Below are 24057 nucleotides of genomic sequence, written 5' to 3'. Positions count from 1 at the left end.
AGGAATTAATGCTCACTACCACAACAGGCCCTCTACTCTACTCCCCCTCAACCAATAGAAAATACACTAGGGCAATTCCAAGGTAACAGACGCTGAGACGCTGATTTTTCACTTTAAATGTATGACAAACAAACAACTAATGATTGCAAAGTTAAACAAACCATACAACTGTATGCACAAGGACAACTTTGAACATTTTACCAAACCACATTTACTGGAAGAACAGTGCGGATGTGGTTTGTCCTGACCCACCAAATCTGTTTCACAAGTTTGGACAGCAGAGTAGAGCACAGTAGAGTGCAGTGCAGGACTGGACAGTTCAGGACAGTAGAGTGCAGTATAGTTTAGTATAGGGCCATTTTTATTTTACACATGATGGTATTTTAAATAATGAAAGTTCTAAATGTGCTTCATGAGTTGTGCATGACGCCTGGGTGGCAACACAGACATTATGGGATTTCAGTGGGTCTTTCTCCATTCTGATTGTAAAACCAAAAGTTCCACACTGCCACGTAGAGCTGCACGATATGGGCAAAAACATCTAGCAGGATTTTTTTTTTTAACCAAATATCGCTATTTGACTTGCGATTTAGATCAAAACACTTGAACTGTTGGAATCCTGGAAATATAATGATTATCATAATTATATAGTTAGAATGTAAAAGTGGTCACTTTGAATACGGTGTTTGACATGACAGCGAATGAAAAAGCCAGGGAGGCGTTCATAGAATTAGGAATTATAATACTAATAGGATCTCTGCGGAGGTATTACTGTGACAGGGTAGGATCCAAAGTGTTGGTCAGTGTTACCCAGGAGAGTGGGAATTTATAATCTTTGTCTACAATAAATGTTGTTTTCTCATACTTCATGTAGATAACATTTCTGCTTTGCCTATTCCTCTCTGATTTAGAAAATACTGTTGCACAAACATGCTGATTTAGGCCTACACCAGCACTATTATCAGGCTGTATTAGCTAGCTACTTTTGCACTGACAGTACATGTATTAGCTAGCTAGCCAGCTAACTAGCGATTAGCATATTCAGTTAACAATTTATTTTAGCCACAACTCGCTAAGAAAAGACCAACTAGCTGTTTGCAGACAGTAAGATACACTATTAGTTTGTGTAATTATTGTCACGCCCTGACCTGAGAGAGACGGTTTATTTCTCTATTTGGTTAGGTCAGGGTGTGGGGTGGGCATTCTATGTTTTGTATTTCTTTGTTTTGGGCCGAGTGTGGTTCCTAATCAGAGGCAGCTGTCTATCGTTGTCTCTGATTAGGAATCATACTTAGGCAGCCTTTTCCCACCTGTGTTTGTGGGTAGTTGTTTTCTGTTTTGTGTTTCTGTACCTGACAGAACTGTGCGCTTTCGTTTCCCTTTGTTATTTTTTGTTTGAGTGTTTGTTTGATTCAAATAAATAATCATGAACACGTGCCACGCTGCATCTTGGTCCCCTCTCTACGACGATCGTTACAATTATAGAACACTTGTGGATTTCTATTAAGAAGCTAAGTGGAAAGCAGTATCGTTGTCATCAACATATTGTTGCATCTGCTGTGAAAAAGAGAGGCACCATGTGGTGGTCTCTGATAGAGGTGCCAGTTTCAGTTATAGGTGCAACTGTCCCAGCGGCCCGGTTAGAGGATGGAAATGACCAGTAGGAGGCTTGTCCTTGTAGGAAGGGTCCAGTGGTGAGTTGTGTTGAGGTGGTGCAGAGTTCTTCTGACCTGATGTCTCTCTGTAACCCTGTCCAACTAAAGCTGTGTTTGAGATCCCCCCCCCAGGTACAGTCTGTGATTGGCTGACCAGGGGGAGAATGTTCTGGAAGGGCCCTTGGCAACTGAGTAGCCAGGGACAGAGGTGTGAAACCGGGGGATGGTAGACTCTGCTGGGCTGGAGAGTTTCTAAAGTTTGTGCCTCTGTCCCAGGGCTTGAGAGAGGGTTTTAACATGCTGCATTGACCATGCAGACGGGAGAGTGAATGGTCGGCAAATGATCTTGTGGTCGAGCAACAACAACTGCGCTCCTTGAATGACAGAGGTTGGGGCTTGGTGAGAGAGAGAGAGAGAGGAATAGGCCTTCTATGCCATCAAAAGGAACATAAAATTCTACATGCCAATTAGGACCTGGCAAAAAATACTTGAATCAGTTATAGAACCCATTGGCCTTTATGGTTGTGAGGTCTGGGATCCGCTCAGCAACCAAGAATTAATCAAATTGAGACTCTGCATGCAGAATTCTGCTAAAATATCCTCCGTGTACATCGTAAAACGCCAAATAATGTCTTAGGCCGATATCCACTAATTATCAAAATCGATAAAGGGTCGTTAAATTCTACAACCACCTAAAAGGAAGCGATTCCCAAGCCTTACATAACAAAGCCATCACCTACAGAGAGATGAACCTGGATAAGAGGCCCCTAAACAAGCTGGTCCTGGGGCTCTGTTCAAACACACCCCAAAGAGCCCCAGGAAAGCAACACAATTAGACCCAACCAAATCTTCAGAAAACAAAAAGATAATTACTTGATACATTGGAAAGAATTTACAAAAAAAATCTGAGCAAACTAGAACGCTATTTGGCCCTAAACGGAGAGTACACAGTGGCAGAATACCTGACCACTGTGACTGACCCAAACTTAAGCAAAGCTTTGACTATGTACAGACTCAGTGAGCATAGCCTTGCTGTTGAGAAAGGCCACCATAGGCAGACCTGGCTCTCAAGAGAAGACAGGCTATGTGCACACTGCCCACAAAATGAGGTGGAAACTAAACTGCACTTCCTATCCTCCAGCCAAATGTATGACCATATTAGAGACACATATTTCCCTCAGATTACACAGATCCACAAAGAATTCAAAAAACAAATCCAATTTTGATAAACTCCCATATCTACTGGGTGAAATACCACAGTGTGCCATCACAGCAGCCAGATGTATGACCTTGTGCTACAAGAAAAGGTCAACCATTGAAGAACAAACACCATTGTAAATACAACCCATATTTATTTTACCTTTTTAACTTTTAACTATTTGCACATCATTACAACACTGTATATATATGTCCAGCATCACTACTCTGGATGTTTCTGACTTAGAATTTGTGGACAACTACAAATACCTAGGTGTCTGGTTAGACTGTAAACTCTCCTTCCAGACTCACATAAAACATCTCCAATCCAAAGTTAAATCTAGAATTGGCTTCCTATTTTACAACAAAGCATCCTTCACTCATGCTGCCAAACATACCCTCGTAAAACTGACCATCCTACTGATCCTCGACTTTGGCGATGTCATTTACAAAATAGCCCCCAACACTCTACTCAACAAATTGGATGCAGTCTATTACAGTGCAATCCGTTTTGTCACCAAAGCCCCATATACTACCCACCACTGCGACCGGTACGCTCTCGTTGGCTGGCCCTCGCTTCATACTCGTTGCCAAACCCACTGGCTCCAGGTCATCTACAAGACCCTGCTAGGTAAAGTCCCGCCTTATCTCCGCTCGCTGGTCACCATCGCTGCACCCACCCGTAGCATGCGTTCCAGCAGGTATATCTCTCTGGTCACCCCCAAAGCCAATTCCTCCTTTGGTCGTCTCTCCTTCCAGTTCTCTGCTGCCAATGACTGGAACAAACTACAAAAATCTCTGAAACTGGAAACGCTTATCTCCCTCACTAGCTTTAAGCACCAGCTGTCAGAGCAGCTCACAGATCACTGCACCTGTACATAGCCCATCTATAATTTAGCCCATACAACTACCTCATCCCCTACTGTATTTATTTATTTTGCTCCTTTGCACCCCAGTATTTCTACTTTGCACACTCATCTACTGTCAAATCTACCATTCCAGTGTTTTAATTGCTATATTGTATTTACTTCGCCACCATGGCCAATTTATTGCCTTTACCTCCCTTATCTCACCTCATTTGCTCACATTGTATATAGACTTATTTTTCTACGTTGGAAAGTTTATAATAGCAATAAGGCACCTTGGGGGTTTGTGGTATATGGCCAATATACCATGGCTAAGGGCTGTTCTTAGGCACCACACATTGTGCCTTATTGCTTAAATATGACATTTGAAATGTCTTTATTCTTTTGGAACTTTTGTGAGTAATGTTTACTGTTCATTTTTTATTGTTTATTTCACTTTTGTTTTATCTATTTCACTTGCTTTGATGATGTTAACATGTGTTTCCCATGCCAATAAAGCCCTTGAATTGATTTTAATTGAGAGAGAGATGACTCAAGTAGCAGAGTATCATTTAAATACTTTTTATAGAAGGTAAAGTAAAAACTCAAACCGGTCTGTACATTTAATACCAGTATATAGTAAAATATGTTATACCTATAGTTTTCTTTAGTGTACTATGTAGATGTTAATATTAGTTAGCAGACGTCTTCAACATTTGTGTTTTTATGTATTATTAAAGATGTTTTCAAAGACCCATCTGTTTGACCTGAAATCAAAGTTGAAATGCTGGAGCCAAATATGCCAGAGGGCATTACTTTACTGTCAGATATGATATCAGTATGTTATGCTGGATTAAATTAGTATTTATGCGTCTGAATCTTCTGTGTGCTTACTGGCTTATCATACACATTTCCTTTATTTTATAAGGAAACACAAGAAGTGTATCCTATGTGCTGCAGTAAAAATAGAGGACAGAGTGAACTGTAACTTACTCAAGGCCTGCGTTTCCCAAACTCGGTCCTGGGGACCCCAAGGGGGGCACTTTTAGTTTTTTTGCCCTAACACTACACAGCTGATTGATATAATTAGCTAATCATCAAGCTTTGATCATTTGAATCAGCTGTGTAGTGTTAGGGCACAAACCAAAATGTGCACTCCTTGGGTTCCTGAGGATTGAGCTTTGGAAACACTGCTATAGGCCTTGCTAATAACTGTATAGCCTAAATCCTCATGATGCTAGGGTGATGCTACATGCCTGGAGTCTGGACCCATCACTCCTCTCTCACAGCATGGGCTAAAGGACTGGGTGACATCAGAGGTCCTTTCAAAACAGTGTCCTGATAATTACTGTAACTGTAAATATGATGATTGTGCCTTGTATGATGAGTCAGACCAGGCCTCCTATAAAATGTGATGGAAGGAAAAGAGAGAGTGCTCTGTCCATCTGTCTGTCTCTCCTCCTCCTCTGGCTCCAGTGTTTTTGTCTCTTCTATTTGTTTTCCTTCACTTTTCTTCAGGCCAGTGGAGGAATGTTACACATCCACACTGTGGTAAAGGGGGGAAATATGTGTACAGTTGTGTGTGCTATGCTAAGCTAGAGTTGGATAGGGTTTCTAGGGCTAGTGTCAGTGGTAGCTGGGCTATGCTAAGCTAGAGTTGGATAGGGTTTCTAGGGCTAGTGTCAGTGGTAGCTGGGCTATGCTAAGATACAGTTAGGGTTTCTAGGGCTAGTGTCAGTGGTAGCTGGGCTATGCTAAGATACAGTTAGGGTTTCTAGGGCTAGCGTCAGTGGTAGCTGGGCTATGCTAAGCTACAGTTAGGGTTTCTAGGGCTAGTGTCAGTGGTAGCGGGGCTATGCTAAGCTACAGTTAGATAGGGTTTCTAGGGCTAGTGTCAGTGGTAGCTGGGCTATGCTAAGCTACAGTTAGATAGGGTTTCTAGGGCTAGTGTCAGTGGTAGCTGGGCTATGCTAAGCTACAGTTAGATAGGGTTTCTAGGGCTAGTGTCAGTGGTAGCTGGGCTATGCTAAGCTAGAGTTGGATAGGGTTTCTAGGGCTAGTGTCAGTGGTAGCTGGGCTATGCTAAGCTAGAGTTAGGGTTTCTAGGGCTAGTGTCACAGTGGTAGCTGGGCTATGCTAAGCTACAGTTAGGGTTTCTAGGGCTAGTGTTTGTGGTAGCTGGGCTATGCTAAGCTAAGGTTGGATAGGGTTTCTAGGGCTCGTGTCACAGTGGTAGCGGGGCTATGCTAAGCTACAGTTAGGATTTCTAGGGCTAGTGTCAGTGGTAGCTGGGCTATGCTAAGCTAAGGTTGGATAGGGTTTCTAGGGCTCGTATCACAGTGGTAGCGGGGCTATGCTAAGCTACAGTTAGGATTTCTAGGGCTAGTGTTAGTGGTGGCTATGCTAAGCTAGAATTGGATAGGTTTTCTAGGGCTAGTGTTGGTGGTAGCGGGGCTATGCTAAGATACAGTTAGGGTTTCTAGGGCTAGTGTTGGTGGTAGCTGGACTATGCTAAACTACAGTTAGGGTTTCTAGGGCTAGTGTCAGTGGTAGCTGGGCTATGCTAAGCTACAGTTAGGGTTTCTAGGGCTAGTGTTTGTGGTAGCTGGGCTATGCTAAGATACAGTTAGGGTTTCTAGGGCTAGTGTTGGTGTTAGCTGGGCTATGCTAAGCTACATTTAGGGTTTCTAGGGCTAGTGTCAGTGGTAGTTGGGCTATGCTAAGATACAGTTAGGGTTTCTAGGGCTAGTGTCAGTGGTAGCTGGGCTATGCTACAGTTAGGGTTTCTAGGGCTAGTGTTAGTGGTAGCTGGGCTATGAGAGATTTCAGAAAGACAGATATACACATTCACTCTCTCTCTTGCTCTCAATTCAATGGGCTTTATTAGCATGAGAAACATAGCACTCTCTCTCGCACTCTATCTTTCCCCCTCTCTCACACACACTCTTCAGCCTAGTGTATGTGGTTGACTACTGGGAGGGTGTGTGTGGGGGGTAGCAGCTCAGGGGAGGTTTTAGTGCTCTGTGTTTTAATCACTGGTTTTATCTCTCCCCTGTCATTAAGATAAATGATATGAAGGTGGCTATCCAAGTCTCCAATATTCCACGCCCAGGGCGTTCTTTATACAAGGGGTGTGTGCTGCGTGTGCGTGTCACATTGACTTATGTGCTCCATCATTTCTGCTAGTTTACCCATATATGTGATTATTATGTAACCTATTACATTAGAGCATCTAAGGGCTGGTTTCCATAAGAAAGCACACAGCTGCTGCTCAGTGGACCTGTCACCTCTCATCCCCCCCCACACACACACACCCCGGTGTGGTCTGAAACAGCCCTGATACACCCAGCGTTATCCTGCTACCTTACTCTTTCAGAAACACACTTAAATTGTGCTGCAGGAGTGACTCACCTCAAAAGCTTTGCTTGTTGTTCTTCTTTGTAAACAAACACATGTGACTGTCTCAACCCGCTGTTTTGGGAAACCCAGTACCGTTAAGCTTCATAATGAAAACTTCTTACAACGAAATGATGAACACGATCTGCTTATATATGACCTAGTCCTGGGGACCACCTGCGTGCCTGTTTTGGTTTTTGCCCTAGCACTACAGAGGTTGACCTAGTCCTGGGGACCACCTGCGTGCCTGTTTTGGTTTTTGCCCTAGCACTACAGAGGTTGACCTAGTCCTGGGGACCACCTGCGTGCCTGTTTTGGTTTTTGCCCTAGCACTACAGAGGTTGACCTAGTCCTGGGGGGGGACAGGACCGAGTTTGGGAAACCCTTGTGCACAAGTTGACTGCAGGTATTTATTTATTTACCAAAATGCTAACAACTACTAAGGAATCCTCATAGGATGCTAACTAAATGCTAACAAATACTAAGGAATCCTCATAGGATGCTAACTAAATGCTAACAACTACTAAGGAATCCTCATAGGATGCTAACTAAATGCTAACAACTACTAAGGAATCCTCATAGAGGATGCTAACTAAATGCTAGCGAACGCATTGCAAACATTTTGTACAGTTTCTGACCTAAACTATACAAGTAACTCCCAAATGCTACTTAGATTGCTGCGCAAAAGGAATGTTAGCAAGGCTCGTGATCCAGGAGGGGATACTCTACTGTTATCAAGCGAATACTTTGATTTTTGGAAGAAGCTACCACTTAGCTAGATAGCTCACTAGCTACTAAATTAGCAAATGAAATGCACAACTGCAGAGCATTTATCACATTTTAGACAGTTAACTTAATAGTTCTAAGATATCTAGCTGGAAAACATTTAGTTGTGAATTCCATACTGTATTTAGATCACCTGGCCCGTGCTGCACTACAGTGAGAGACTCACTAGCCTCCGGTCTCTGTGTGTTTGTTAACAAACACCACGTGACAGGGAACTATCATAAGCTTCATAGTTATGTGATGAAATGTCTCCTAATATCTCCTAATGTATTGCACAAGTTGACTGCAGGTATTTACTTATAAAGTTGCTACAAATATTAAAATGTATAGTTTCAACGGTATTGAAAAACCATCCCGTGTCTTTTTCCAAATACCCCGGTATACAGTATATACGGTATAGCGCCCAAGCCTAGTCACGTTATAGTGGGGTCACATTATAGGGAGATCATCAGTGGACTGATCTAGTCTACATATGTAATCTATAGGCTAGATAAAGATTTACAATCTAGGCCATGTCTATGGTCATCGAGGCGAAGCCTTGAAGGAGAGAGAATTAGTGATGGGGGTGAAAATCATCAGAACTCCAGAATTTTACTTTATAACTTGTTTGTCCATATTATTTTTTTAATCGGGAGCCAATTTGTTTTCAGCACATTTATTTCCATGACTGATCATGGAAGCAGACATTTGGTGAGAAATATGTTTGTAACATTGAATCGCAATACATACAGAGTCATGAAAATTGCAGTGTTCATTTTGGCTCTTTTTTTTTTGATTTAGTGTTTGTCATTTTACTAAAATATCACCAAGTCACATTTTTGTCATTTGAAGGATTTACATTTACATTTAAGTCATTTAGCAGACGCTCTTATCCAGAGCGACTTACAAATTGGTGCATTCACCTTATGATATCCAGTGGAACAACCACTTTACAATAGTGCAGGGTCCCACCCCTGGTACACCCTATCAACAACAGGTGAAATATCAAGAGCGCCAAATTTGAAAACAATTAAATGTCATAATTCAAATTTCTCAAACATACAACTATCTTACACCCTTTGAAAGATAAACATCTCCTTAATCTAACCACGTTGTCCGATTTCAAAAAGGCTTTACGGCGAAAGCATAAAGTTAGATTATGTTAGGACAGTACATTGAAAATAGCTGTGTGTAATGTTTTGTCAATGCAAAGACACGCGTCACCAAAAGCAGAAAAACAGCTAAAATTATGCACTAACCTTTGACAATCTCCATCAGATGACACTCCTAGGACATTATGTTAGACAATACATGCATTTTTTGTTCTATCAAGTTCATATTTATATCCAAAAACAGCGTTTTACTATGGCGTTGATGTTGAGGAAATCTTTTCCCTCCAATACCGCCAGTCAAATCAGCACAACAAATTAAATAATTACTATTCGAAAACATTGGTAAAATATTATATTGTCATTCAAAGAATTATAGATTTACATCTCTTGAACGCAACCGGATTGCCAGATTTAAAAATTACCTTACTGGGAAATCACACTTTGCAATAATCTGAGCACTGCGCCCAGAAAAATACGCTTTGCGAGACAGACTAACCGCCATGTTGGAGATATCTAAAATCGAAAATACTATGTAAATAATCCATTACCTTTGATTCTCTTCATCAGATGTCACTTCCAGGAATCCCAGGTCCATAACAAATGTAGTTTTGTTCGAAAAAGCTCATAATTTATGTCCAAAAAGCTCCGTGTTGTTAGCACATGATCTATGCCCGCCGGACTTGTCTAAATGAACGAGGGGGAAAAAAATATTTACGTTCGTTCAAACATGTCAAACGTTGTATAGCATAAATCATTAGTGCCTTTTTCAACTAGAACATGAATAATATTCAAGGCGGACGATTGCATTCTCTTTTAAAACGTATTGGAACGAGAGTACCCAACATGAACTCGCGCGCCAGAGTCTAATCGGCCACCACCGTTCCAAGGCTCTTGTTCGTTCAGTTCTCACAGTAGAAGACTCAAACCACTTTCTAAAGACTGGTGACATCTAGAGGAAGCCATAGGAAGTGCTCAAAGATTAATAAGCCCCTGTGTGTTTCAATGGCATAGGCTTAAAGGTAATTCAACACATCAGGTATCCACTTCCTGTCAGAATTAGTCTCCGGGTTTTGACTGCCATATGAGTTCTGTTATACTTACAGACACCATTCAAACAGTTTTAGAAAATTCTGAGTGTTTTCTATCCAAACCTGAACAATAATATGCATATTCTAGCTTCTGAGTTGGTGTAGGAGGCAGTTAAAAATGGGCACATATTTTTTCAAAATTCTCAATACTGCCCCCTAGCCCCAACAGGTTAGGGGGGGGGTAGAAGGATTACTTTATCATATCCTAGGTATTCCTTAAAGAGGTGGGGTTTCAGGTGTCTCCGGAAGGTGGTGATTGACTCCGCTGTCCTGGCGTCGTGAGGGAGCTTGTTCCACCATTGGGGTGCCAGAGCAGCGAACAGTTTTGACTGGGCTGAGCGGGAACTGTGCTTCCTCAGAGGTAGGGAGGCGAGCAGGCCAGAGGTGGATGAACGCAGTGCCCTTGTTAGGGTGTAGGGCCTGATCAGAGCCTGAAGGTACGGAGGTGCCGTTCCCCTCACAGCTCCATAGGCAAGCACCATGGTCTTGTAGCGGATGCGAGCTTCAACTGGAAGCCAGTGGAGAGAGCGGAGGAGCGGGGTGACGTGAGAGAACTTGGAAAGGTTGAACACCACACGGGCTGCGGCATTCTGGATGAGTTGTAGGGGTTTAATGGCACAGGCAGGGAGCCCAGCCAACAGCGAGTTGCAGTAATCCAGACGGGAGATGACAAGTGCCTGGATTAGGACCTGCGCCGCTTCCTGTGTGAGGCAGGGTCGTACTCTGCGAATGTTGTAGAGCATGAACCTACAGGATCGGGTCACCGCCTTGATGTTAGTGGAGAACGACAGGGTGTTGTCCAGGGTCACGCCAAGGTTCTTAGCACTCTGGGAGGAGGACACAATGGAGTTGTCAACCGTGATGGCGAGATCATGGAACGGGCAGTCCTTCCCCGGGAGGAAGAGCAGCTCCGTCTTGCCGAGGTTCAGCTTGAGGTGGTGATCCGTCATCCACACTGATATGTCTGCCAGACATGCAGAGATGCGATTCGCCGCCTGGTTATCAGAAGGGGGAAAGGAGAAGATTAATTGTGTGTCGTCTGCATAGCAATGATAGGAGAGACCATGTGAGGATATGACAGAGTCAAGTGACTTGGTGTATAGCGAGAATAGGAGAGGGCCTAGAACAGAGCCCTGGGGGACACCAGTGGTGAGAGCACGTGGTGCAGAGACAGGTTCTCGCCACGCCACCTGGTAGGAGCGACCTGTCAGGTAGGACGCAATCCAAGCGTGGGCCGCACCGGAGATGCCCAACTCGGAGAGGGTGGAGTGGAGGATCAGATGGTTCACAGTATCAAAGGCAGCAGATAGGTCTAGAAGGATGAGAGCAGAGGAGAGAGAGTTAGCTTTAGCAGTGCGGAGAGCCTCCGTGACACAGAGAAGAGCAGTCTCAGTTGAATGACCAGTCTTGAAACCTGACTGATTTGGATCAAGGTCATTCTGAGAGAGATAGCAGGAGAGCTGGCCAAGGACGGCACGTTCAAGAGTTTTGGAGAGAAAAGAAAGAAGGGATGCTGGTCTGTAGTTGTTGACATCGGAGGGATCGAGTGTAGGTTTTTTCAGAAGGGGTGTAAATCTCGCTCTCTTGAAGACGGAAGGGACGTAGCCAGCGGTCAAGGATGAGTTGATGAGCGAGGTGAGGTAAGGGAGAAGGTCTCCGGAAATGGTCTGGAGAAGAGAGGAGGGGATAGGGTCAAGCGGGCAGGTTGTTGGGCGGCCGGCCGTCACAAGACGCGAGATTTCATCTGGAGAGAGAGGGGAGAAAGAGGTCAAAGCACAGGGTAGGGCAGTGTGAGCAGGACCAGCGGTGTCGTTTGACTTAGCAAACGAGGATCGGATGTCGTCGACCTTCTTTTCAAAATGGTTGATGAAGTCATCCGCAGAGAGGGGGGAGGGGGAGGAGGATTCAGGAGGGGGGAGAAGGTGGCAAAGAGCTTCCTAGGGTTAGAGGCAGATGCTTGGAATTTAGAGTGGTAGAAAGTGGTTTTAGCAGCAGAGACAGAAGAGGAAAATGTAGAGAGGAGGGAGTGAAAGGATGCCAGGTCCGCAGGGAGGCGAGTTTTCCTTCATTTCCGCTCAGCTGCCCGGATCCCTGTTCTGTGAGCTCGCAATGAGTCGTCGAGCCACGGAGCAGGAGGGGAGGACCGAGCCGGCCTGGAGGATAGGGGACATAGAGAATCAAAGGATGCAGAAAGGGAGGAGAGGAGGGTTGAGGAGGCAGAATCAGGAGATAGGTTGGAGAAGGTTTGAGCAGAGGGAAGAGATGATAGGATGGAAGAGTAGAGAGTAGCGGGAGAGAGAGAGCGAAGGTTGGGACGGCGCAATACCATCCGAGTAGGGGCAGAGTGAGAAGTGTTGGATGAGAGCGAGAGGGAAAAGGATACAAGGTAGTGGTCGGAGACTTGGAGGGGAGTTGCAATGAGATTAGTGGAGGAACAGCATCTAGTAAAGATGTGGTCAAGCGTATTGCCTGCCTTGTGAGTAGGGGGTAAGGTGAGAGGGTGAGGTCAAAAGAGGAGAGGAGTGGAAAGAAGGAGGCAGAGAGGAATGAGTCAAAGGTAGACGTGGGGAGGTTAAAGTCACCCAGAACTGTGAGAGGTGAGCCATCCTCAGGAAAGGAACTTATCAAGGATTCAAGCTCATTGATGAACTCTCCAAAGGAACCTGGATGGCGATAAATGATAAGGATGTTAAGCTTGAAAGGGCTGGTAACTGTGACAGCATGGAATTCAAATGAGGAGATAGACAGATGGGTCAGGGGAGAAAGAGAGAATGTCCACTTGGGAGAGATGAGGATTCCAGTGCCACCACCCCGCTGGCCAGATGGTCTCGGGGTATGCGAGAACACGTGGGCAGACAAGGAGAGAGCAGTAGGAGTAGCAGTGTTATCTGTGGTAATCCATGTTTCCGTCAGCGCCAAGAAGTCGAGGGACTGGAGGGTAGCATAGGCTGAGATGAACTCTGCCTTGTTGGCCGCAGACCGGCTGTTCCAGAGGCTGCCAGAGACCTGGAACTCCACGTGGGTCGTGCGTGCTGGGACCACCAGGTTAGAGTGGCAGCGGCCACGCGGTGTGAAGTGTTTGTATGGCCTGTGCAGAGGGGAGAGAACAGGGATAGACAGACACATAGTTGACAGGCTACAGAAGAGGCTACACTAATGCAAAGGAGATTGGAATGACAAGTGGACTACACGTCTCGAATGTTCAGAAAGTTAAGCTTACGTTGCAAAAATCTTATTGACTAAAATGATTAAAATGATACAGTACTGCTGGCTGGTGAAATAGGCTAGCTAGCAGTGGCTGCGTTGTTGACTTTGTTTGAACGTGTAGCTGGCTAGGTAACCTCGATAGTTTCAGTACTACACCTTATCATGATACAAAAGCAACTATGTAGCTAGCTAACATAGCACTAATCAAGACGTTCCTTTGTAATGTATTTAGTTTCTACAATGCTGCTCGTCGGTAATAGTTGGCTAGGTTTGGAAAAATGGCGTCGCGGGGGACGAAAATAGCTGGCTAGCTAACCTCGATAATTACTCTAAACTACACAATTATCAAACTATGACATAGACAACTATGTAGCTAGCTAACACTGCACTAGTCAAATCGTTCCGTTGTAATGTATTAGTTTCTACAGTGCTGCTAGTCGGTAAAGGTTGGCTAGCTAGCAGTGGGTTTGATGATGACTAGGTGTGTTGACTAAGTCTGGAGTCTGGACAACGGCGTCGCGGCGCGGCTGGCTAGGTAACCTCGATAATTACTCTAAACTACACAATTATCTTAGATGCAAAGACAACTATGTAGCTAGCTAACACCACACTAATCAAGTCGTTCCGTTGTAATGTAATAGTTTCGACAGTGCTGCTAGTCGGTAGAAGTTGGCTAGTTGGCTAGCTAGCAGTGTTGACTACGTTAGGAGGATGAAAATAGCTGGCTAGCTAACCTCGATAATTACTCTAATTACTCTAAACTACACAATTATCTTTGATACAAAGACGGCTATGTAGTTAGCTAAGAGAAATTGCTCAGATCAAACAAATCAAACCGTTGTAATGTAATGAAATGTAATATTACCTGTGGAGCGAAGCGAAGTGCGACTACTCGCTCCAAACCCGGAGGTACGGGTTTGTTATTGTAAAAATAACAAAAACAGTGATCCATTTCAGTCAACTAAATGCCCTTTCATTTTGGTTACATGTTAGTCATCACATTTGTATTGCCTCATTAACCATACATCACTGCTTTCTATGTGTGGAAACATTCATATTAGTATGTTACGTTTCCTATGGTATGTATTCATTTGAGGATGTCCATCCATTTCCTATGATATGTTACGTTTCCTATGGTATGTATTCATTGGAGGATGTCCATCCATTTCCTATGATATGTTACGTTTCCTATGATATGTATTTATTTGAGGTTGTCCATCCATTTCCTATGATACGTTACGTTTCCTATGATACGTTACGAATTACAAGTTGTACAATATCTTAACGAATTTGAAAAATGTATGATACCAAAATGCTTTGTGCCACCAAATGTTTGCATATAGGCTACTGGTAATGTTACCAGGGTCACGTCCAGCAGGCTACTGGTAATGGTACCAGGGTCACGTTCAGCAGGCTACTGGTAATGGTACCAGGGTCACGTCCAGTAGGCTACTGGTAATGGTACCAGGGTCACGTTCAGCAGGCTACTGGTAATGGTACCAGGGTCACGTCCAGCAGGCTACTGGTAATGGTACCAGGGTCACGTCCAGCAGGCTACTGGTAATGGTACCAGGGTCACGTCCAGCAGGCTACTGGTAATGGTACCAGGGTCACGTTCAGCAGGCTACTGGTAATGGTACCAGGGTCACGTCCAGCAGGCTACTGGTAATGGTACCAGGGTCACGTCCAGCAGGCTACTGGTAATGGTACCAGGGTCACGTCCAGCAGGCTACTGGTAATGGTACCAGGGTCACGTCCAGCAGGCTACTGGTAATGGTACCAGGGTCACGTCCAGCAGGCTACTGGTAATGGTACCAGGGTCACGTTCAGCAGGCTACTGGTAATGGTACCACGTCACGTTCAGCAGGCTACTGGTAATGGTACCAGGGTCACGTTCAGTAGGCTACTGGTAATGGTACCAGGGTCACGTCCAGCAGGCTACTGGTAATGGTACCAGGGTCACGTTCAGTAGGCTACTGGTAATGGTACCAGGGTCACGTCCAGCAGGCTACTGGTAATGGTACCAGGGTCACGTCCAGCAGGCTACTGGTAATGGTACCAGGGTCACGTCCAGCAGGCTACTGGTAATGGTACCAGGGTCACGTCCAGCAGGCTACTGGTAATGGTACCAGGGTCACGTCCAGCAGGCTACTGGTAATGGTACCAGGGTCACGTCCAGCAGGCTACTGGTAATGGTACCAGGGCCACGTCCAGCAGGCTACTGGTAATGGTACCAGGGTCACGTTCTGGTACGTAGCAGATAGAAATGCTATGAATAGAGCCGGCGTTATTCCTTATTCAACATGTCAGAGAGGCATGTTTGTGTTCTACATAGCATATTTCTGAATGTTCCAGAACATTGCGTTCCCCAGGTTGTTAGCTATAGCTATTTAATGAGGTAACATGACTGAACAAGGTGTCCGGTCCGCATGTAGCCTAGCTTTAGAATGGCCCATGATATGCTTTCTGAATATAACATGTGGCCCGCCAACGTAGCGCCAGTATTATGGGTCATGTCTGTTGAACAGTAGCCTAAGGTCTAGAATCAATCTGTTTTCGCAGAGGAAAAGAGGGAGACTTGGCGACATTCTCTATAAAACCTGTATATGAAATACAGTGGGAGAAGAGGGAGACTTGGCGACATTCTCTATAAAACCTGTATATGAAATACAGTGGGAGAAGAGGGAGACTTGGCGACATTCTCTATAAAACCTGTATATGAAATACAGTGGGAGAAGAGGGAGACTTGGCGACATTCTCTATAAAACCTGTATATGAAATACAGTGGAGAAGAGGACTGTGACATTCTCTATAAAACCTGTATATGAAATACAGTGGGAGAAGAGGGAGACTTGGCGACATTCTCTATAAAACCTGTATATGAAATACAGTGGGAGAAGAGGGAGACTTGGCGACATTCTCTATAAAACCTGTATATGAAATACAGTGGAAAAGAGGCTGGGGTTGAGCGTGACTACAAATTCAAAGATGGCCTACTTTTCTATAGATTACTCAAGGGAGAGAAACACATAGTCAGACTGTTGTTTTACTATTAAACTCAATGCTGCTATTGTTTTTTAATTTTGTAAAGCAGCTTGTGTTTCAAAGGGTAGCTAACTAGAAGGCTGGCGGTAAAGCAAGAGAGTGGCCTGTGTGATGTGTACACTATAAGCTGAGCCTGTCTGCCCACACACATCGCCTGCTCCCCTGCAGCTCACCAGCTGATGTAGGCTGTGTGCCGGGTGGGACGTGTCCTTTCCACTGTGAATGCGCTGCACATCTGTGCTGCTAATATTAATTGTGCTTATCACTGAAAAGCACTCAATCTTTCCAGAAACTCTCGTCCAGTCCACTTAGTAGTCTGTTTTTTGTCAGAGATCATTTTCTCGTCTCATTTTATAGTTTTTTTTTCTGGGTCTGTTTATATTTTAGTCAATATTTTTGTTGATGAAATGAACACTGTCGTATCGGCACCTGTATCGTGAGGTCCCTGGCGATTCCCAGCCCTACATCTCGAATGTCCACCCATAGCATGGAGAACATACAGTATTAATATGCATGGGCATTTCATTATTACAGATAATGAACAATTTGCATCTAATTAGCATGGAATTGGTATCAGCTCACTCATGACTGGTTCCAGTCCACAGGTCGTACTGGTAGGAACCTGGTCTGATAACACTTCATTGAAATTCATATCACACCCTCGGCACATGTAATTATCTGTAGTGGAAACTAGGCCTGCATCAACCCTTATGAGGGAGCTGGTGATGTCTATTAGACTATCACAAAGTTTACACATTCATTTGATGGATTTAGCCTAATCTGTGCCATGAAAATTCAAATCATGATTCAAAATGAAGCTATTTGGCTACTCAGTCAAAAGCAGTAGGACTATTGTTGGGGGTAAGGTGAAACAACTGCAAGAAGGCATAGAATAAGATGTCTGCTTAGTTCAATTGATGTTGTGTATGCTTCTACAGTATATTAAATTTAACTGGGTTTTATGCGTAATGCAAATCTTCTTGCGTGATGGAATAATGGCGCATTGCTTTCCCTTCATGGATTCTTCTTGTGGGTATAACTTCACAAACTGGCAATGATAGTTAAAGCTCTTCTGTGTGAGGCAACTGATCATTAGACTACTCCTACGCTGTTGTCCATGTTTCACACTACGCCGACCAGGTAAGTCTCCACGCACCTGTGTTGGTTTAAGCAAGGAGTACCTCAGGAGTTTTGTAGACTCATTTCATTTAGCCTAACTCAACACTCTCCCTGTCTCTCCTCCACAGCAAATGGTGATGAGCCTGCGCGTGTCAGAGCTGCAGGTTCTGCTGGGTTACGCGGGCCGCAACAAACACGGGCGAAAACATGAGCTCTTAACCATGGCCTTGCATCTCCTGAAAGCCGGCTGCAGCCCCGCCGTGCAGATGAAAATCAAGGAACTGTACTGCAGACGCTTCCCCACCAAGATGGGCTCTCCCTCAGAGCTGGTCCTGCCCGGACCACACTACCCTGCCTCGGGAGGTGTGGCCGGAGGAGGGGGCACCGCTGCCCTGCCTGCCGGCCTCAGCCAGCTGGCGTATGAGGGGCATGGGCATGGGGGAGTACCCTCGCCGGCCGCCCTGCTGCCCATCTCATTGCTGGGGCCTGGCAAGCACGAGCTCAGCGGGCTGGCGCACCACCTGCCCACCTCGGCCACCCTGCATCCGGTGCACCCAGACGTCAAGCTGCAGAGGCTGCCCTTCTACGATATGCTGGACGAGCTCATCAAGCCCACCAGTCTAGGTAAGGGTGGCTGGTGTCTGTGGGTGGCTGGTGTCTGTGGGTGGCTGGTGTCTGTGGGTGGCTAGTGTCTGTGGGTGGCTGGTGTCTGTGGGTGGTTAGTGTCTGTGGGTGGCTAGTGTCTGTGGATTGGTATATGTAGTGTTGCAAAACTACCGGTAATTTAACAAAGTTACCGGAATCTTCAGTAATTTTGGTAATTAACAGATAATCTATGGTAACTTTGGTAATGAATACTTGAACTTTAAAAAAAATGTATTCATATATAGTATTTATATGTTTACATCTGTGTCCATGAGTTTGTAGTAGATAGACCATATGGTTACAGAGGAAATAGCCTAATTAATGGACAAAGCATCTAATCAGTAATGGCATTATTTTTATTAACTCTGCAGCTCTTCTGACTATTGACCTTTTTCACAACTTCATGGTTGTTTGAGCAATTGGACTGTAAAGTTCCCAAATGTAAGAAGACCCCCGGCTTTTGCCATATGCTTTCTAATGATCTAAAGTCACACTGTTGCTACTGCCTGTAAACACACAGTCCAGTTCATAGTGAATGATGGCAGGTCCTACTGCCTGTAAACACACAGTCCAGTTCAAAGTGAATGATGGCAGGTCCTACTGCCTGTAAACACACAGTCCAGTTCAAAGTGAATGATGGCAGGCCCTACTGCCTGTAAACACACAGTCCAGTTCAAAGTGAATGATGGCAGGCCCTACTGCCTGTAAACACACAGTCCAGTTCAAAGTGAATGATGGCAGGTCCTACTGCCTGTAAACATACACACAGTCCAGTTCATAGTGAATGATGGCAGGCCCTACTGCCTGTAAACACACAGTCCAGTTCAAAGTGAATGATGGCAGGTCCTACAGCCTGTAAACACACAGTCCAGTTCATAGTGAATGATGGCAGGTCCTACTGCCTGTAAACACACAGTCCAGTTCAAAGTGAATGATGGCAGGCCCTACTGCCTGTAAACACACAGTCCAGTTCATAGTGAATGATGGCAGGTCCTACTGCCTGTAAACACACAGTCCAGTTCAAAGTGAATGATGGTAGGTCCTACTGCCTGTAAACACACAGTCTAGTTCAAAGTGAATGATGGCAGGTCCTACTGCCTGTAAACACAGTCTAGTTCAAAGTGAATGATGTTAGGTCCTACTGCCTGTAAACACACAGTCTAGTTCAAAGTGAATGATGGCAGGTCCTACTGCCTGTAAACACACAGTCTAGTTCAAAGTGAATGATGTTAGGTCCTACTGCCTGTAAACACACAGTCTAGTTCAAAGTGAATGATGGCAGGTCCTACTGCCTGTAAACACAGTCTAGTTCAAAGTGAATGATGGCAGCAGGCCTGTGTGGCAAATGGCTTATTTGAATATAGGCCTACTTTATCACTGATTGGCTATGGCACTCCGGTCTGTGTAGTCTGGACAATAGGTTTTATTTACTGCAGTGTCTATTAATTGTTCAAATGCACAGCTGCTTTCCAACTATATATTTCTATAGAATTTTCACAAATGCCTTAGTCTACGTCGTTCTCAAACATTCTATAAAAGTGGGAACATCTGAAATGATCATATCTATGTGCTCGCTTGTCAGTCAATTTAGAAGCAGGCATCATATTCTTACTGGGGGCGTATATGAACTTATTTTAAGATTTAATTGATGCTAAAACGCTGTTAGTTCCACTTTAATATAATAATGCATCATGCTCTGCCATACGGGACCATACGGGGCCATACGGGGCCATACGGGGCCATACGGGACCATACAGACATTTTTAGGCCTAATAGGCTATACATCCTCGGTCTTTCTAAGTAACCTATTTATAATCCACAGCTTGTACAGTTGCATCTCAACACTGCTGTTTATTTTGATATGATGTCCAGTTCTATTAGTTATGCAAACGTTGCATCACACCCCACTGCACCTTGTATGATAAAACACCTCCCCTTACAACCTGTACCAACTTCCCTGAAAATATATGGAAATGTCTCCATTTTCCTCCATTAGCATTTTGATGGAGTCGGATACTGGACTGTGATTAATTTGCCTCCGGTTGCATGTACAAACACACTGCCCACAACACTGTCCTCCCGCCATCTCGCTCCTCTCCCCATCTCTCTCGTGTTGACGTGCTGTACAGTGTGATGAAATCCTACAGCCATACACCTGTGCCTGCAAAACACATCCCCCATCATGTGAATGTTAGGCACATATACACACACACACACTCCCTCCACACAAACTCTTACCAAACCTCATAAAAAAATAGTGACCCATCCAAATAAATAATGCATTTCAATCACACGTGTCCCCCAGGCACAGAGAGAACAGCCTGAGGTAGAAGACCTGATTCCTTCCCCTGCACGGTGTGGTAATGAATTATCCACAGCCGTAGTTCTGAGGAGATGACCCTCTTTATCCTAATAATAATGGCAGGACAGTAATGAAGCAGCTTGATTCATTCATTTGCCTTCCCAGACAGACTGAGGGACTGAGGGGAGCCACTCTCTTTCTCTCTCTCTCTCTGTTTATCTATAGTTATATTCATCTCTTCCCCCTCTCTCTCTCTCTGTTTATCTATAGTTATATTCATCTCTCTTCCCCCTCTCTCTCTCTGTTTATCTATAGTTATATTCATCTCTCTTCCCTCTCTCTCTCTCTGTTTATCTATAGTTATATTCATCTCTTCCCCCCTCTCTCTCTGTTTATCTATAGTTATATTCATCTCTTCCCTCTCTCTCTCTGTTTATCTATAGTTATATTCATCTCTTCCCCCCTCTCTCTCTCTCTGTTTATCTATAGTTATATTCATCTCTCTCCCTCCTCTCTCTCTGTTTATCTATAGTTATATTCATCTCTCTTCCCTCTCTCTCTGTTTATCTATAGTTATATTCATCTCTTCCCTCTCTCTCTCTGTTTATCTATAGTTATATTCATCTCTCTTCCCTCTCTCTCTCTGTTTATCTATAGTTATATTCATCTCTTCTCCTCTCTCTCTGTTTATCTATAGTTATATTCATCTCTTCCCCTCTCTCTCTGTTTATCTATAGTTATATTCATCTCTTCCCTCTCTCTCTCTGTTTATCTATAGTTATATTCATCTTCTTTTCTCTCTCTGTTTATCTATAGTTATATTCATCTCTTCCCCTCTCTCTCTGTTTATCTATAGTTATATTCATCTCTTCCTCTCTCTCTCTGTTTATCTATAGTTATATTCATCTCTTCCCCTCTCTCTCTGTTTATCTATAGTTATATTCATCTCTCTCTCTCTCTCTGTTTATCTATAGTTATATTCATCTCTCTCCCTCTCTCTCTCTGTTTATCTATAGTTATTTCTCTCTTCCCTCTCTCTCTGTTTATCTATAGTTATATTCATCTCTCTCTCTCTCTCTGTTTATCTATAGTTATATTCATCTCTCCTCTTCTCTCTCTGTTTATCTATAGTTATATTCATCTCTTCCCTCTCTCTCTGTTTATCTATAGTTATATTCATCTCTCTCTCTGTTTATCTATAGTTATATTCATCTCCTCTCTCTCTGTTTATCTATAGTTATATTCATCTCTTCCCTCTCTCTCTCTGTTTATCTATAGTTATATTCATCTCTTCCCTCTCTCTCTCTGTTTATCTATAGTTATATTCATCTCTTCCCTCTCTCTCTGTTTATCTATAGTTATATTCATCTCTTCCCCCTCTCTCTCTGTTTATCTATAGTTATATTCATCTCTCTTCTCTCTCTCTCTGTTTATCTATAGTTATATTCATCTCTTCCCTCTCTCTCTGTTTATCTATAGTTATATTCATCTCTTCCCCTCTCTCTCTCTGTTTATCTATAGTTATATTCATCTCTTCCCTCTCTCTCTCTGTTTATCTATAGTTATATTCATCTCTCTTCTCTCTGTTTATCTATAGTTATATTCATCTCTCTCTCTCTGTTTATCTATAGTTATATTCATCTCTTCCCTCTCTCTCTCTGTTTATCTATAGTTATATTCATCTCTCTCTCTCTCTCTGTTTATCTATAGTTATATTCATCTCTTCCTCTCTCTCTCTGTTTATTTATAGTTATATTCTCTCCTCTCTCTCTGTTTATCTATAGTTATATTCATCTCTTCCCTCTCTCTCTCTGTTTATCTATAGTTATATTCATCTCTTCCCTCTCTCTCTGTTTATCTATAGTTATATTCATCTCTTCCCTCTCTCTCTCTGTTTATCTATAGTTATATTCATCTCTCTTCTCTCTGTTTATCTATAGTTATATTCATCTCTTCCCTCTCTCTCTCTGTTTATCTATAGTTATATTCATCTCTTCCCCCTCTCTCTGTTTATCTATAGTTATATTCATCTCTTCCCTCTCTCTCTGTTTATCTATAGTTATATTCATCTCTCTCTCTCTCTCTCTGTTTATCTATAGTTATATTCATCTCTCTTCTCTCTCTCTGTCTATCTGTAGTTATATTCATCTCTCTCTCTCTCTCTCTGTTTATCTATAGTTATATTCATCTCTCTCTCTCTCTCTCTGTTTATCTATAGTTATATTCATCTCTCTCTCTCTGTTTATCTATAGTTATATTCATCTCTTCCTCTCTCTCTCTGTTTATCTATAGTTATATTCATCTCTTCCCTCTCTCTCTCTTTGTTTATTCTATAGTTATATTCATCTCTTCTCTCTCTCTCTGTTTATCTATAGTTATATTCATCTCTTCCCTCTCTCTCTCTGTTTATCTATAGTTATATTCATCTCTCTCTCTCTCTCTCTGTTTATCTATAGTTATATTCATCTCTTCCCTCTCTCTCTCTGTTTATCTATAGTTATATTCATCTCTTCCCTCTCTCTCTCTGTTTATCTATAGTTATATTCATCTCTTCCTCCTCTCTCTCTGTTTATCTATAGTTATATTCATCTCTTCCCTCTCTCTCTCTGTTTATCTATAGTTATATTCATCTCTTCCCTCTCTCTCTTGTTTATCTATAGTTATATTCATCTCTTCCCCTCTCTCTCTGTTTATCTATAGTTATATTCATCTCTTCCTCTCTCTCTCTGTTTATCTATAGTTATATTCATCTCTTCCCCTCTCTCTCTGTTTATCTATAGTTATATTCATCTCTCCCTCTCTCTCTCTGTTTATCTATAGTTATATTCATCTCTTCCTCTCTCTCTCTGTTTATCTATAGTTATATTCATCTCTTCCCTCTCTCTCTCTGTTTATCTATAGTTATATTCATCTCTTCCCTCTCTCTCTCTGTTTATCTATAGTTATATTCATCTCTTCCCTCTCTCTCTCTGTTTATCTATAGTTATATTCATCTCTTCCCTCTCTCTCTCTGTTTATCTATAGTTATATTCATCTCTTCCCTCTCTCTCTGTTTATCTATAGTTATATTCATCTCTTCCCTCTCTCTCTGTTTATCTATAGTTATATTCATCTCTTCTCTCTCTCTCTGTTTATCTATAGTTATATCATCATCTTCCCTCTCTCTCTCTGTTTATCTATAGTTATATTCATCTCTCTCTCTCTCTCTCTGTTTATCTATAGTTATATTCATCTCTCTTCCTCTCTCTCTCGTATCTATAGTTATATTCATCTCTTCCCTCTCTCTCTGTTTATCTATAGTTATATTCATCTCTTCCCTCTCTCTCTCTGTTTATCTATAGTTATATTCATCTCTCTTCCCTCTCTCTCTGTTTATCTATAGTTATATTCATCTCTCTTCCCTCTCTCTCTCTGTTTATCTATAGTTATATTCATCTCTTCCCCCTCTCTCTCTGTTTATCTATAGTTATATTCATCTCTCTTCCTCTCTCTCTGTTTATCTATAGTTATATTCATCTCTCTTCCCTCTCTCTCTCTGTTTATCTATAGTTATATTCATCTCTTCCCTCTCTCTCTGTTTATCTATAGTTATATTCATTCTCTTCCTCTCTCTCTCTGTTTATCTATAGTTATATTCATCTCTCTCTCTCTCTCTCTGTTTATCTATAGTTATATTCATCT

The 24057-nt window shown here is 43.0% G+C and overlaps 1 protein-coding gene across 3 annotated transcripts in view; it reads left to right on the top strand.

Annotated features, from left to right (window-relative positions):
* LOC106595921 (E3 SUMO-protein ligase PIAS1) overlaps positions 1–24057 on the top strand; it is a 142541-nt gene that overhangs the window by 47019 nt on the left and 71465 nt on the right. For all 3 annotated transcript variants that reach the window (XM_045708972.1, XM_045708971.1, XM_045708973.1), the window contains exon 2: positions 17558–18053. In XM_045708972.1, the coding sequence (XP_045564928.1) occupies positions 17558–18053 (496 nt within the window). The remainder of the gene's footprint in view (positions 1–17557; positions 18054–24057) is intronic.

The sequence above is a fragment of the Salmo salar genome, chromosome ssa26 (assembly GCF_905237065.1).
Source record: "Salmo salar chromosome ssa26, Ssal_v3.1, whole genome shotgun sequence".
Lineage (NCBI taxonomy): Eukaryota > Metazoa > Chordata > Actinopteri > Salmoniformes > Salmonidae > Salmo > Salmo salar.
Note: the sequence above shows the minus strand (reverse complement) of the source record. Positions and strands in the feature narration are given on the sequence as shown.